Raw genomic sequence first — 16525 nt, forward strand, 5'->3', positions numbered from 1 at the left:
GGGGGGGGGGTGTTTTATTGGGGGGGGGGGGGGGGGGGGCTGTGTCCCTCAGCCTGGCCTGCAACCTCTCCATTCTGGGACCCCTTGGGGGATGTCCGACTGCCAGTTTAGGCCCCATCCTGGCAGTCAGACATCCCTCTTGCAATCTGGGACCACTGGCTCCTAACCGCTCACCTGCCTGCCTGCCTTCCTGATCACCCTTAACTGCCTCTGCTTGCCGGCCTGATCGCCCCCTAAATGCTCCCCTGCCAGCCTGATCACCCCTAACCACCTCTGCCTCGGCCCCACCACTGTGGCTTTGTCCAGAAGATGTCCGGTCGACCCAGTCTAATTAGCATAATACCCTTTTATTAGTATAACTAGAGGCTCGGTGCATGGGTGGGGGCCAACTGGTTGGCCCTGAAGGGTGTCCTGGAGCAGGGTAGGGGTTCTCTTGGTGAGAAGGCAGCCTTGGAAAAGGGCCTGTTGTGGTTTGCAGGCCGGCAACACCCCCATTGGTGTGGGGGTCTCCACTGGGGATGGTGCTAGCCTGGGTGAGAGGCTGAGGGCTGTTTTCAGTCTGGCGACACCCCCCAGCAGGGACCCATGCACCATGGGGGTGTGGCCAGCCTGGGTAAGGAACTGGGGGCCATTTTCAGGCTGGCCACACACTATTCAGGGAGGGGGTGTCTGCTGGGGTGCCTGGCCAGCCTGGGTGAGGGGCTGATGGCTGTTTTCAGGCTGGCCATGCCCCCCAGCAGGGACTCTCACCCCATGGGAATGTGGCCAGCCTGGGTGAGGGCTGAGGGCCATTTGCAGACCCCTCCCTCAGCAGCTGGCCCTGATGACTCAAACCTCCCAAGCCCACAGGCCCCTCCTTCAGCCTCCAGCCAGTGCAGGAGTGCAGCCTCCTGCACTCTGGCCTGCTCCATGGCTGCTGCCCACAGGCCCCTCCTTCAGTGCTGGCCCAGGCAGGTGGGAAGCTTGGCTTCCTTTGTCGCTGGGGCTACCCAAGCCTCCTGCCTGCTCTGGCTGGCTCCGTGGACTCAGCCATCCTTGTCCCACTATTTTCCATACTCCTGATTGGCTGGTGGGCGTGGCTTGTGGGCATCATGGAGTAATGGTTAATTTGCATGTTTCTCATTTATTAGTGTAGATATATATAGAGAGATAGAGATAGATAGATAGAGATAGAGATAGAGTTAGAGATAGAGATAGAGATAGAGATAGAGATAGAGATAGAGATAGAGATAGAGATAGAGATAGAGATAGAGATAGAGATAGAGATAGAGATAGAGATAGAGATAGAGATAGAGATAGAGATAGAGATAGAGATAGAGATAGAGATAGAGATAGAGATAGAGATAGAGATAGAGATAGAGATAGAGATAGAGATAGAGATAGAGATAGAGATGGTTAATTTGCATATAGTTGCTCTGATTGGCTGGTGGGCATGGCTTAAGGCGTAGCGAAGGTACGGTCAATTTGCATGTTTGTCTTTTATTAGTGTAGATGTTTGATAAATCAAAGGTCTTACCTGAAATCTATTTTAATTATGTACCATTGTCATTTTCAAATTTGCCCTTCATTAATTTCTTAAAATAATCATCTTATATCATTGAAACAAATCTTTTGAAATTATAAATCTATGCTTTCAACAAAAGATTGCTGCTTATATAAAACTTGAGTAACATTGCAATTTTGGATAAGAGAGAGTTAAATATTTGTAAAGGGTGTTTTCTTTAACATATTAAAAAGCAAAACATTCTGAAAAATATCTGGGGGAAAAAGAAACACAGCTTTTATAAGGTTCTGGAAAATAGAATATAAGTACTATAAAAATACTCAGGAAGAAAAAAAGTTCATTATTTTCTTAGGAATTCTCAGTTATGATCCAACAAATGTAATCAATAATACTGCACTTCACACAAAACAATTCTTAGCACTTACAAAAACAGCAAAAGAACTATGTTTAAAGCATAAACACTGTAACATTTCAAATTATCCTTTTTCTAACCTACATTAAGCTAGATGTTCAACATAAGTTATCAAAATGTTTTACCACATTACTAATTCCTTTTTTAACTTTGGGCACAAGGTAAAAACCAAGACTCAGTTACAATTACCCTTGACTAATCAGCACTAATTTATCTAGCAGCTGTGAATTGCCAGAGAAGTAAGTTTGTTTTGAAAAAGCCCCCAAGAAGTTCTAATACTCAGCAAGGTTTAAAGATAACTGTTCTAGACTGGCTTAAAATCTTGGATTCCAAATCTGAGGTCAAACTGTAACAATGAAAAATGATCCAGCAATAGGCACACCAAAGAACTTTGTAAACCATCTTCATGATTCCAGGTTTTCATGACAGATTTTAATCAAGGAAAAATGAGGACACCGATTACACTCTAAGTCAGTGATAGGAAGACTAGAATGGACCCTTTTGGGCAAAAACACATCATAAAGCCAGAAAAATCTAGTCATCAGAGAACAAGATCTAAAACCACTAGTGGGTTTTTTCTTAAAGCATCAAATTTCATAATTAACAAAATGGTACAAGTATTTAAGACTTTACCATCATTTCTTGCTCGAAGCGCCGGAAGATTTGCTCTCGCTGTTGCTGCAGTTTGCTATTGAGCTGTTGTTGGGCTCTTTGCTCTTCTTTTTGAAGAAATCTTAATTCCCGAAGTTCCTGGCGTCTGAATAAAATGTCATAGTGATGACAGAGACAGAAAACAAAAGTTACACCTTTGAAATAATGCTTTTAGAAAAAAAAACTTTAAAAGTAATTTTTTTCAAACATAAAAGTAATAAAAGAATGGTCCAAAATTAGCCAAGTCTTTATTCCCTTCTCTAGTCTTCAGACTTTGCAGAGGCTAAAAAGAAGTCACAAAACCAGTTTTAATTATGTTGTTCTCTACTCACCTAAGGAACCTCAATTCTTCAGTTTTGGAATCACTATCTGTAACTATCTTTGATGTTGTTACACTCACTTCTACACCATCAACAATAAATTTGCGTGTTTTCTTCAATGTTTTCTTTTGTCTTCTTGTTTCCTGAGTGAGATTTTATTTTAGTTAGGCTTTATATGAGCAATACGAGATAGAAAGCATTTTTCTTCTTTAAAAAAAAAATGAAAAGCCATTAAGACTACACATATAAAGAATATAAAGCAGTAAGACTCACATGTAGAACCAGTTATATCATCTTATACCTCATCTGACTTTCACATGACTTTACAGATGAAATCTAAATTTTTTCAAGTGAAAGTATGACTTTTCATGATGTGCATGTATAATTTTTATGATACCACATCATAATCAGATAAGGATTCTTACAGTGGTAAGGATCAATTTATATAAATGACTAATTAGTGTAACTTTTACATGTTAACCATTATTTTTTCTTCCTCTTTTCACCTTGTAGGTTCTCAGATACCTCTGCTTTCAGTTCTAGAACCACTGACAAAACAAAATTGAATTCCTGGGGCTCAGCCCTTAAAGACTCTAAATCAATAGGGTTAAGGATAGCTGGGAATTTGTATTTTGAAAAGGCTCCCAGGTAATTTTTAAACACTGCCAGGACTAGGAATCAAAAGCTATTTCATCAGCAACAATATCAACAGCTCTGCTCTCCATTTCAGGGCTGGAAATGGATGTGTGATTTTAGAGTTACTAGCAAGATAGCACCCTCTACTGCACCTCAAAAGAACCATATTTGCCCACTAGCTATTGCCTACCATTCTTTTTTTTTTCAAACTAAAAGAGAAAGTTTATTTAGAAAGTTACAAAGGTAGTAGAAGTGAGCCAGTGGGCTGCTAAGCTCAGGAAACAAGTTACAGAGGCAGAGGGCCCTTGGAGCTTAGGAGAGGGAAAGAGAAAGGTAACATGCCTGGAGGGAAACCCGAGAGGGAGAGCTGCCTACCACTCTTTATTAAGACCAAACTCTTGATTCCTCAACTGATATCCAAATGTTTTTTAAATGTAAACAAATAATAGAAGTATAACACTCCTACAAATACATAAACATGGTAAAAATATAAATATTGAGAGCAGATAATTACTAGGTTTTGATATGGGGGAAAGCTTAGAAAGCAGAGGGAGCAAAAGTAGAATGTGAAAATACTAAACTCAAAATGCATTAGAATTTTAAACTGTCTTTGTCACTTTCCAGTCACCTTTTTGCAATCTCTTTATTGTTCTATTCTCCAGGCTTCCAGTTTCCTCTCCTCCCCCTAAGCACCCTAATCAGGCTTCCTCTAAAATCTAAAGTGGGCTTGCCCCCAAAACAGATCTACATCCCCATAACCTCCAAACTTTCCATTTCTTCAGTTCCTACTAAAATATCCATAATTAACATGACCTTAATTCTCAAAGTATTTGCATTTTTAAAAAATTAGTATATTTTCATAGTGTAACTTAAAAAGTTACCATACATAGTTACATTACTCAGTAAGTCAGTGAATAGAATTTCAGTCAGTGAAACAAAATAAACTGAAGACAATCTAGGCAAGGCGTAATAATCTGGGGCAGATAGGCAGGCTGATTAGTCATGCCGTAGTCTTGTCCCTAAGGTCGGTTTTTCTAAGTTGTTTCTGCTTTTCACAGTCTTGTCTTCTGCTACCTGTCAACCCAAACTTTGTCCACGGTTCACCTGCATCAAAATTCCATGGGGTCTTTTGTTACAAATACTGATTTTTGGGCCCCACTCCATACTCCTGCATAGCTCCCCCCTGCTAAGTCTTAAGCACACTAATATTTAGGAGTTGCAAGTGTTCTGGGTTTTAGTTTTGTTTGTTTTCCCACAGTGGTTCTCATGGCAGTAGTGATGGCTATGACTGAGGAAGAAGCAACAGTGGTCCTCTGTGTGAGCCAGTGGTAAATCAAGGACTGTTTACACCCTAAACGTGCTTTAAAAAAGGTCATTCTTTCTCAATTCTCTCATATACTATTGATTCTTGCTAAAATAGTATCTACCTATGTACAATAAGAGAACCCAAATCACACTAAGCAATAATATATACTGCTTATATCAAGTTGGCAAAAATAAGTAGGTACTACCGAAAAACTTAAAGGTCACATCCACAACTTCTCTCCTTGGTTCTGTTAATTGCCTTTGTAGGCCTTAAGAATTTTATAGGAGTAATAAATACTACACTGATTTAGTGCTGCCTTATTTTCAAGACATTAGTTTCACATAAACTCTAAAACTGCCAAAATGACAAAGAAAACCCAAACAAGGACCCATGTACACTTACTTGTAAAGATATTGATCCACTGTCTTTAGTTTTGCTTAGGAAGCTAGAGATGGACAAATTCAAGTCAATGCTGCTATTATCAGCAGTAGAACCAGTGCCTGAATCAGTATCATTTTCCTTTTGAATCTCAGATTCTGGTAGCAACATGGTTTCAATTTTTGATAAAGCACCTATTTCCCCTTTATTTTCTGCACCATCAGAGTTGATATTAATACTAGGTATTGGAACAGGCTGTGAAGTGGCAGTAACGTCAGGTTCTGTTTTAATTGGCACTTCACATGGAATCTCTTTTTGCTCTGATTCTGTCAGAGTAGTGGCTTCATGAGCATCCTGTGTTTCACTTCCTGAAGCCTTTTCGTCAGTATGAATCACTGCACTTCTGACTTCTATTTCTTCAGTGCTACTTGACTCAGTAATTTCAACTTCATTTGTCCTGGGTTCCTCAGTGGTCTCCACTATGTTCTCAGAACTGCTGATTAACTGTTTCTCGCCTTTGCCTTCTATAGATTTTTGATCTATCTCATTAGTTTCAACTATTTCTCTAAGAGAAACTTCCTCAGTACCACCAACCTCAGGACCCTCCATGGGTTTACTTGCTAATTCCTGACCTGCTTCAACCATTTCTTTCCCATCAGTACTCTGAGCGTCCTTAGCTTTGTTTTCAACTGCCTTCTGAGCAACATCTATGGCCTCACTTGTTCCTATTGCATTACTTGTATCACTGATCACATCTTTTTTCATTTTCTCATCTTTTCCCAAATTCTCTTGGGTGTCTTCTTTTGTAAGCTCAACTTCATTGTCAATTGTTTGAATATCTGCCTCTTTTTCTCCAGTCTCTTGAGAAACTAAATCCATTGTTTGAATAGTAGTATCTTTAATTTCTTCTTCAGATTTTATAACCTTATTTTCAAATATCTGTTGCTTTTCCTGATCCCTTTCTTCCTCAGGTTTCAGACTCTGTTCAATATTTGTTTCTACAGTTATCATATTACTCTCTTTTCCTTCGTTGATTGACTTCATGTCTACTCTTTCTTGGTCTTCTGTGTCAGGCAGATTTTCAAGCTTGGGTCTCTTCTCCTCTCTCCCATTTTCCTTGATTATTATTGTTCTAGTATGGAGTTCATCCATAGCTCCTAAATGTTCATCAATACCCTCCACAGCTTTTCCAGGCTCTTCAGTAGTGGGTTTTTCATTAAGAACTCTGCTGTTAAATTTATCTTCAGGAGTATTACGTTCTGTTTTTTCTGAGACAGATTCCAAAATACAAGCATTTTGTGAAAGTTTATCTTCTTCAGAGCTGGCAATGCTGAGGTCAGAGGAGGCACGCTTACTTGCAGGTATTGGCTGAAAAAGATTTTATATATTTTTAGTGTTAAAACAAGATGGTGACCAAAACAACATTTTACTTTTTTTATGTATTTATATTTTAAAGTTATTTACTTCATATATAATGATTTAGTATATTTATCCAGTAAAACTGATGAAGTTATAAAAGTAGTTTAAAGAACTGACAAATCTTCACATAATACATATGACAAAGATGGATAGCAAGAGTAAACTTGCTATTAATCTTCACCTCTAAAATTAAAGGTTTGTACTGCTACTCATCAATTAATCCTTAAATACAGGTATAATCATACCTCAAAACCCAACTCTAAAAATTACCTAAATAAAATTTCCTTTCTATTATACTGACCAGAGAATTTTCTGTTTCTTCATCCTCCTCCTCCTCTTTACCATCTTCAACTTCTTCTGTTACTTCAGCCTTTGCCTCTGCAATCAATTCTCGGACTGGTTTGTTGGAATCCACAGTAACAAAAGGATGCTGTTAAATCATTAAAAAGAGCATGCTCAATAACATCTGAAATGCTTGCTCATAAAGTAAGTTTCAAAACATAAAACACATTATTATATGATAAAAATATGAACACATAGGTAGGAAAAATACAAACACTATCAAGCAATATTACATTTAGGAAAGAAGAAGGTAAACGGGATTGAACAGGGGCCCGCAACCCCTACTTGTACCTTTTTAAAGAATCTGAAGGAAATATGTCAAAAATAATGACATTATATCTGTAAGTACACGTACTTTTGTGTATGTTTGAAAATCTTGTAATATAAAAATTAAATTAAAATTTAAAGTACGTTCAAGTTAATTGTACAATACCAGTTCTTAAAAAGTAGCAATACATATAAATCCAGTTTAAAGCCTCATAAAATAACAAAAATTTTAAAGTTAAAAGTGTCTACAAACACCTGCTTTTTTGACATGGTTCTAATATTCTTTTTTATTTATTTAAATTCTTTATTGTTTAAATTATTACAAAAGTCCTCTTTTTCCCCCATTGACCTCTCCCCAGCTGCTCCCACTCCCCAGCACATGCCCTCACCCCAATACTGTCTGTGTCCATTGGTTATGCTCATGGTTCTAATATTCTTAAGAGTAAGAAGACACTTTATTATCTCTGTGTACTTGGCACTTAACAGTGTCTGTCACAGACTAAGGCTTTCAAATGTGGAGGTAGTAAAATAATAAAAGTAAGTGTGTCCCAGGGAATTCTTTTGCTTCCCCCCTCCCACCACATAAATACTTATAACTAAGTTTTCCTATAACTCAACCTAACAGTAAGTGCCTCAATATTTGCCATTCTTTTTGTTCACCTGTAATATTAATTATTTCACTAAGTTTTATTTCAATATTATAAACAGGTCCTGCTATAAATCAAAATTATCCAATCACTTTAACACTATTTTAACAACATTTACCCTCAAGAGAGATGAGAAACAAAATGGAAGCAACTAACAAAGCGGAAATAACTAACAAAATGAAAGAACACAAACTCAATCAAAAAAGCACAGAAGGAATGACTTATAAGTTAAATACCTTTTAGCAATGGCAGCACCTATATATTGGTAAAATAAATGTTAACTACTATAATGTATTTTGAGTTTCCACAAGGAAACTCAAGTGGAAAAAGAGCACAATGAATGAATCTTATCTTACCTGTAGTAGCTGAGATGTTGTCCACCTGGAATCCACATTTTTTTCCAAGCATTTCTTTAGAAAGTCCTTAAAATTCGAAGACCTTCAAAATAAAATTTTAACGACATTCTATTTTACTTTCGTGTTATTAAAATCAAACAAAACTCTAATAAATTAAGTTTCATTATGTATGCAATAGTATTCAACATAAAAAACTAGTTAATGAGAATATTAAGATTTTATTAGTTATCTATAATAAAAGCGTAATATGCTAATTAGACCAGACAGCCGAACGACCTTCTGGACGTCATTCCAGATGAAGCCGCATCAGCTGGGGACGAGGCAGAGGCAGTTAGGGACAATCAGGCCAGCAGGCAAGTGGTTAGGGGCTCTCCGGCAGGCAGGCAGAGTGGTTAGGGTCGATCAGGCAGGCAGGCAGGCGAGCGGTTAGGAGCCAGCAGTCCCGGATTGTGAGAGGGATGTCCGACTGCCAGTTTAGGCCCACAGGATCGGACATCCCCCAAGGGGTCCCAGAATGGAGAGGGTGCAGGCCAGGCTGAGGGAAACCACCCCCCCTTAACCCCGTGCATGATTTTCGTGCACTGGGCCTCTAGTTTATTTTTAAATACAATTTAGACATGTAAGTAAGTAGGTTCAAAGTTTTAACCAATGAGATATAACCATATATTCACAAGTATGCCAAGTCACAAAAATTCTTCTATATTAAATTCCACAAATATAGATCAAACAGATATATGCCTCACTTTCGCATAGTACAGAAAATACTATTTTCATGTAGAACTCAAGTCACTGGTATCTTCCAATTTATAGGAAAAGCCCTGGCCAGTGTGGTTCAACTGGTTGAAGAGTAGTCCTGGCAACTGAAGGTCATAGGTTTGATTCCTAACTTAGGTCATGGCACATACCTAAGTTGTGGGTTTGATCCACTGTCAATGTGTCTCTCTCACATCGATGTTTCTTTCTTTCTCTCTCCCTCTCTCTCATCTTCCTTCCCTCTCTAAAATTGATTTTTTTTTAAGTTATGGGACCCTAGCCAGTTTTTCTCAGTGGATAGAGCCAAAGGGCCCCAAGTTCGATTCCAGTCAAGGGCTCATACCTCAGTTGCAGGCACTAGCCCCACCTGGCCCATTCAGGGCATGTGCAGGCAACCAATAGATGTGTTTCTCTGACAATGACATTTCTCTCTGTCTTTCTCTCTCTCTTTCACTTTCTCTAATAAATCAATGGAAAAATATCCTCAGGTGAAGATTAAAAAAAAAAAAGTTATGGGAAAAGTTAGTTATAAGAGTTTAAATGGTCCTTAAGTCTTGAAACTATACCAAAAATCAGTTTTCTACTTCATATAGTCTTTGTACCATAAATTTAAATATTCTTAGAAAGTTGGAAGAATAAAGCGTCAAGTTTTGCTTCTTAAAAAACTTTGTTTAGAATATTTTACCATTTTGATGGTTGTGCTAATGTAGGAGGCTCAGATTTTGCTATTTTTAGCAGCACTCGCATTGGGTTTAATTCATGATGTGGTGGTTCTATCTCAGCCATTTCTATTAAAGTGATACCCAGGGACCAAACATCAGCTTTGTAGTCATAGGGTCTGTCCTTCGATGTTTCACACATGACTACCTCAGGAGCCATCCTATGAAAACAGAAAATTGAAAGTTAAGATGTTTAACTTAAGAATAGTGATTGCAACCCTCATAAAAGAGAGACAGGATCACTAATTACGTGAACAAATTAATGAGTATAATAACTGCTGACATAACTAATCTGTAAATCCATAAAAATGAATACATACCAATATGGTGTGCCAATAAAGGAATCTCTTCTTTGAATTGTCCTTGTGTTTTTAGCTGATACTCCAAAATCCGCTTGAAATAAATAATTATACAGAAGTGTTAATGATAGTTGTTTAAGCAAAGTTCCCTGTAGTCAATGAAGTTTGGGAAAGCATATCAAGTCCTTCATAAGGCCATTCTTATTAAAGGGTAAGAAAAATAACTTCTCTACCATCCTAATTTTGACCACCCTCTTCCTATCACACCTACTCACCAAAAATGATGCAGAAAAGATTCCATCATTAACACACTTAATACCGCCATCTTTATACATCTTCAGATCACAAATTCTCCAGAATTGAAGAACAAGATTGTAACTTTAAAACAGACCAGTCTATCCACTTCAAAACAAATGTCAACTAGTGCTATATTATAACTGAATCAATAGATATAAACATTTTTCTATAGTGTGAAAAACAGAAATTATACCAAAGCAGCCTTTATGACAGCATATGGCTTGCTAACTTCCTCAGAAAATTATATTACCAAGAAAAAAATTAGGAACCATGTTTTCTGATTTAAATTATAGAGCACAGAGGAGATTAAAAATGGCGGCGGAGTAAGTGGATGCTACTACACAAACATGTTCCAAGAACCAAACTAGAATTACAACTAAAATACAAAAAAAAAACAACAACAACAAAAAAAAACCCTGAATAATCAACTGAAGACTAGCTGGAGAGAACCCTGATAACCAAGGACGGAAAGTGGAGACTGCATAGAGACTGAGAGAGAGGAAGGGATAGAGAGAGGAAAAAAAACATCGAAATGAGAGTGTAACATCAATCAGCTGCCTCCTGCACGCTCCCTACAGGTGTTGAGCCAACAACCCAGGCATGTGCCCTGACCAGGAATCCAACCAGCAGCCTTTCAGGACATGCACAACCAACTGAGCCACACCAGCCAGAGCTGTATCTATAATTTTGGCAGATATTGCCAAATTGCTTGCCCCTTCCCTTGTGGTAGGCAAAATAATGGTCCCCAAAGATGTCCAAATCCTTATCCTCTGAACTGAGTACATCACAGCACTTCACATAAGGGACTTTGCAGATGTGATTAATCAAGACAGGGAAATTATCCTGAATTATCCAGGTGTGTCACTGTGATCCCAAGGTTCCTTATAAGAAGGAAAGGAGGTTCTGAATCAGAGAAAGAGAAGATGCTAGGTTTGAAGATGGAGGATGGACCATGAGCCAAAGAATGCAGGCAGCCTCCAGAAGCTTTTGCTAAAGAAATGGATTATCCCTTGGAGTCTCTAAAAGGAATGCAGCCCTGCCAACACCTTAACATTAGGACTTCTGACCTTCAGAACTGTAAGAGAATAAAACTGTATTGTTTTAAGCCACTCAAAAATAAAAAATAAAAAAAATTTTTAGAGAACAGCAACAATATAAAGCCATTGTTAAACACCATCTTTTAAGTTTGCAGCTCAGACAACCATTAATAGTAACATAAAACTGCTATTGCTGCCTAAATTACCTCATTCCATACATATATCTATCTTTCAAGGTTTCATGTTTGACATTCCACAATTCTCAAAATTAAATATCAAAATCCAGCATTTAGTACTTATGCCCCAAGGCCTGGCACAGTAAACGGTAGCTACTATTATTAACCACTAGAGGCCCAGTGCACGAAATTCGTGCACAAAGGTGGGGGGGTCCCTTCAGCCCAGCTTGCACCCTCTCCAATCCCAGACCCCTCAGGGGATGTCCAACCACCGGTTTAGGCCCAATCCCGGATCAGGCCTAAACCAGCAGTCGGACATCCCTCTCACAATCCTGGACTGCTGGCTCCTAATCGCTCACCTGCCTGCCTGCCTGCCTGGTCCCCCCATGCAGCCTGCTTGTTCAGTCGTTTGGTCATCTCTCACTAACCCCCCTGCCAGCCTGGTCATAGGCAGCCATCTTGTGAGGGCATGACGATCAATTTGTATATTACCTATTTATTATATAGGATATCTATAATTCTAATTTTTGTGATATTTTGTTGATAGAACTTAAAACTCATTAAGTCCTGCTTTGTAATCTAATTATTTGTGTTTATTATATGGTTCTCTCTCTCTCTTTTTTTGACCATGTAGTTCTCCTGCTTAAACCTAAATAAGCAGCTACCTATTGCCTGTGGAATGAAGTTCAAGCTTCCTAATGTAGTGTACAAAATCTTTCATTACATTAGATATTTAATTAATATTTTATAATTAAATTAATAAATGAATAAGCAAACAGAACATATTATACTTGGAATATATTATTTACAGAAGATACAATATAGAATTATTCAGAACTCCTCACCCCTATTACCACCCCCCACCTCCTCTACTTATAAGCTTCTCTTATATTCCTGGAGGAAGGAATTGAGATCACAATATGAAATTCTGCCAGAAGAGGTTCTGGACTCAGGTAAAGTCAGCTCAGTAATTATTCCATTGTTTTCCTAGAACCTATTAACACTATTCTTTTTAACTCTCTCCCCTATGAACATGACTGAGGAAGGAGGTCCAGAAACAGGCCTAAACAACAACTGTTTACTGTCAACATTCATACCTCTCCAAGCACTCTAATGAACAGGAGGTACAAAAGACATCTTTGTTTTTTCTGTGCAAAGGGAAAAATTAAGTTTGCTATGTGCTTCGTATTTCTACTTATAATGATGTGGCATATACACACTAGTCTGTTAAAATAGCATTTTACATACTTATTTTCATTTGCAATTATGTGTATCCAGTAAGATCACAAAAATTGGTTCTTGAGGATAGTATAATTATATACTTCTTCATATATTGAACAGGGTATAAAAGAAATGGAAAGTTCTCTGTATTTTCAAATTAATTAAACAGAAATTGAAACTATTTTAAATGTCAAACAACTCAAAACTATTTGGCATTCCTAAATCTTCAAAAACATACTTATTTTTTAAAGTATACATTATTTTACACAACAGTATATTCTTATATTCAAATAAGGTTTTAAAACATTTACAGAAAAACATTCACCAAAAATGAATCAAAATTATAACATAACTATTTCAAAATGAGCTGCGAGACTTCAAAAAATGATGTAAGACAATCCTAGCTGGGTGGCTCAATTGGTTGGAGCGTTGTCCTGTACACCAAAAGGTTGTGAGTTCAATTCCCAGTCAGGGAACAGATTTGGTCCCTAGTTGGGGAGCATGTGGGAGGCAACCAATCAATGTTTCTCACATCAACATTTCTCTCTCTCTCTCTCTCTCTCTCTCTCTTCCCTCCCAATTCCTCTCTATTAAAAAAAAAAAAAATCAAGCCCTAGACCAGTGATGGCAAACCTTTTGAGCTCAGCGTGTCAGCATTTTGAAAAACCCTAACTTAACTCTGGTGCCGTGTCACATAGAGAAATTTTTTGATATTTGCAACCATAGTAAAACAAAGATTTATATTTTTGATATTTATTTTATATATTTAAATGCCATTTAACAAAGAAAAATCAACCAAAAAAATGAGTTTGCGTGTCACCTCTGACACGCGTGTCATAGGTTCGCCATCACTGCCCTAGACAGTTTGGCTCTGTGGGTAGAGCGTTGGCCTGAGAACTGAAAGGTCCCAGGTTCAATTCTGGTCAAGGGGACATGCCCGGGTTGTGGGCTTGATCTCCAGTGGGGGACTTGTGGGAGGCAGCCGATCAATGATTCTCTCTCATCATGGATGTTTCTCTCTCTCTCTCCCTCTTCCTTCCTCTCTGAAATCAATAAAAATATATCCTTAAGTGAGGTAAGACATAAAAGAATAACATTAAGTCAGAATTACAAAAACTCAGAAATGAGGTGGCAAAACTTGAGAAAATTAGAAATAAAAAATCATTTAGAAAAAAAGACTAAATTAAGAGGAATGCAATAGCAGATAAACAAATTCATACCCATTATCACTCCACACCCGTAACAAATATTAGCAAGGACGTGGAGAAATTGGAATCCTTGTGCATTGCTGATATGAACGTAAAATGGTGCTACTATGGAAAATTACATGGTAGTTCCTCAAAAAAATTAGCACAGAATCACCATATAATCCAGCAATTCCACTTTTGGAATACCCAAAGAATTGAAATCAAGGACTCAAACAGGTATTTGTACACCCATGTCCATAGTAGCATTATTCACAAGAGCCAAAAGGTAGAAGCAACCAAAGTGTCCATCAATGGATGAAAGGATAAACCAAATGTGGTATATACTAGTACATATAAGAAAATACTATTTAGCTTTTTAAAGGAAGGAAATTGACACACGCTACAAAATAGATGAACCTTAAAGATATGCTAAGTAAAATAAGCCAGACACGAAAGGACAAATATTGTCTGATTCCATTTATATGAGGTACCTAGAGTTGTCAAATTCATTGAAAGAAAAAGTTAACAGTGGTTGCCAGAGGTTGCTGGGGAGAGAGCAATGAGGAGCTAATGTTTAAAGAGTTTCAGTTGGAGAAGATGAAAAGTTTTAGATAGTGCTGATAGTTGTACAACAATGTGAATGAACTTAATGGTACAGAATTGTACACTTAAAAATGGTTAAATGGTAAATTTTGTTAAGTATATTTCACCATAATAAAAAAATGAAGAAAGATAAAAAGCACAAATTCAAATGTCATATTTAAGGAAATAAACTTACCCAACTTAATATCTCCATCTAGGGTAAAAAGAATGTTGCCAGCCTTTAGATCTCTGTGGATGATTTTATTATCATGTAAGTAGTTCAATGCCTCTAAGGTCTGTTTACAAACTACTTGTATTTGGGACTCAGTTAATGGTCGCTCAAGTTCTGTAAGGAAAAAGTAAACAAATCTGCATTTTTACACAGTGAAAACATGTCAGCAGGCTCTAACTTTTACCATCATTGGCAAGGATCTTATACAGTGAATTTATTTTAGAAGAACTGAATTATCTACATTACTTTCCTCACATATTATACTCATTTAATTTTAGAATTTTATTACAATTGTCTAAGAATATAAAAATATAATTAAGCTGATTTCTTAACTGATTGAACTTCACCTAACAATAAGATATATGTATAAATGTTTGAAATCCATCAATTTTTATTAAGTATAATTTAAGATATGAACGTAAAGGAAAAAAGGTATTTACCAAGCATCACAGCATCCACTGCTCCACCTGCACAAAATTCAATGAGGATCTGCAGGCAAATAAAAAAGCATGTGTTTAATACAGCATTGAGTTTGAGTATTTTTTCTTCAATTTAGCAAAAGGGATAAAAAATAACTGTCAAATTAACTGGACTATGGAAATAATATTATGCTAACCATAAAAGTGTTAAAAGTGTTGAGTCTTAATGATAACCACTTGAGAAAACACAAAGAGAACACATTCTGAAAGTATGTGCTTTTTTGTTAATCACCATTTTTAGCGTGCCTGCTTCTCTAAAAGAACCAGGCATAGAATTTTTCGTCAGGACAGTATTTTTTTAATTTATTGATTTGAGAGACAGAGAGAGAGAGAGAAACATGGACCCACTTTTCCACCCATTTATGCATTCACTGGTTGTCTTTTGTGTGTGCCTTGACTGGGGATCAAACCCGCTATCTTAATGTATAGGGACAATACTCTGAGCAACCCAGCCAGGGCCAGGGTAGTATTATATATCCATTTCATCACTACTGAATGGTTTTATTATTTTCATTTTTAAGATAACTACTGTGATTTAAGTGATCAAATTTAGTATTTGTAGTATTATTAATAAATCCGGAAAAAATAGAGACTTCTTTAAGTTAAAAAAAACACACACGATATACACAGAACCTTCAGATCCTAGCTCAATTATCACTTCCTGATAGATGCCTTCCCAGACCTCCCTGGTACATACCAACACATACCTTTCCTTCTTAACCCTTATCACAGTTGTAATTTTGACTATGTTGCTTTGGTTAATTAATGTCTACCTCTCCCACTAACCTGTCCCTTCACAGTTGTCCAACTTTTTATTTTATAATAGTGTTGAATAAATATCTTATCTCTTTATTAAATTGTCTAGGAGTTCATTTTTATTATAATCTCTGGAAACATTTTTTTAAGAGACCTGATCAGCTACATTAAAAGATATCACAGTAATAATAACTATAACTTTTTAAAATTACAAATATTAACAAATTACATACCTGTTTTGTTTTCCCTCTATATAACAACAATAACAATTTATTTTTCACAGATGCTTGCCAATTACAAATTGTTTTTAAATGCATTATATCATTTAAAAAATAATTTGGGAGGTAGGTCATTAACTCATCCTATAATGAGTACACAGACTCATAAAAGTTAATTGATTTTAAGCTCCTAGAAACACCAGGATCGAAAAATATAGGCCTTTGATTCCTAGTCAGGTATTACTTGTACTACCTACTCTTCTGTCATAACACTTTGCTTCTTCCTTCAAGGAGAAAAACTCCATTTCAAAAAGCCCTCTTGATTAAATTA

At 37.0% G+C, this 16525-nt stretch overlaps 1 protein-coding gene across 3 annotated transcripts in view; it reads right to left on the reverse strand.

The window, feature by feature from the left end:
- SLK (STE20-like kinase) overlaps window positions 1-16525 on the reverse strand; it is a 51317-nt gene that overhangs the window by 21626 nt on the left and 13166 nt on the right. For all 3 annotated transcript variants that reach the window (XR_001364444.1, XR_001364443.1, XM_005878204.2), the window contains exons 3-11: window positions 15182-15230; window positions 14706-14855; window positions 10031-10103; window positions 9677-9871; window positions 8239-8320; window positions 6928-7056; window positions 5232-6575; window positions 2900-3030; window positions 2550-2673 (exon numbers count right to left, since the gene is read on the reverse strand). Coding sequence is in view for 1 of the 3 variants with exons in the window: in XM_005878204.2 (XP_005878266.1) it covers window positions 2550-2673; window positions 2900-3030; window positions 5232-6575; window positions 6928-7056; window positions 8239-8320; window positions 9677-9871; window positions 10031-10103; window positions 14706-14855; window positions 15182-15230 (2277 nt within the window). In the remaining 2 variants the exon portion in view is untranslated. The remainder of the gene's footprint in view (window positions 1-2549; window positions 2674-2899; window positions 3031-5231; window positions 6576-6927; window positions 7057-8238; window positions 8321-9676; window positions 9872-10030; window positions 10104-14705; window positions 14856-15181; window positions 15231-16525) is intronic.

Source organism: Myotis brandtii, unplaced genomic scaffold (genome assembly GCF_000412655.1).
Source record: "Myotis brandtii unplaced genomic scaffold, ASM41265v1 scaffold550, whole genome shotgun sequence".
NCBI lineage: Eukaryota > Metazoa > Chordata > Mammalia > Chiroptera > Vespertilionidae > Myotis > Myotis brandtii.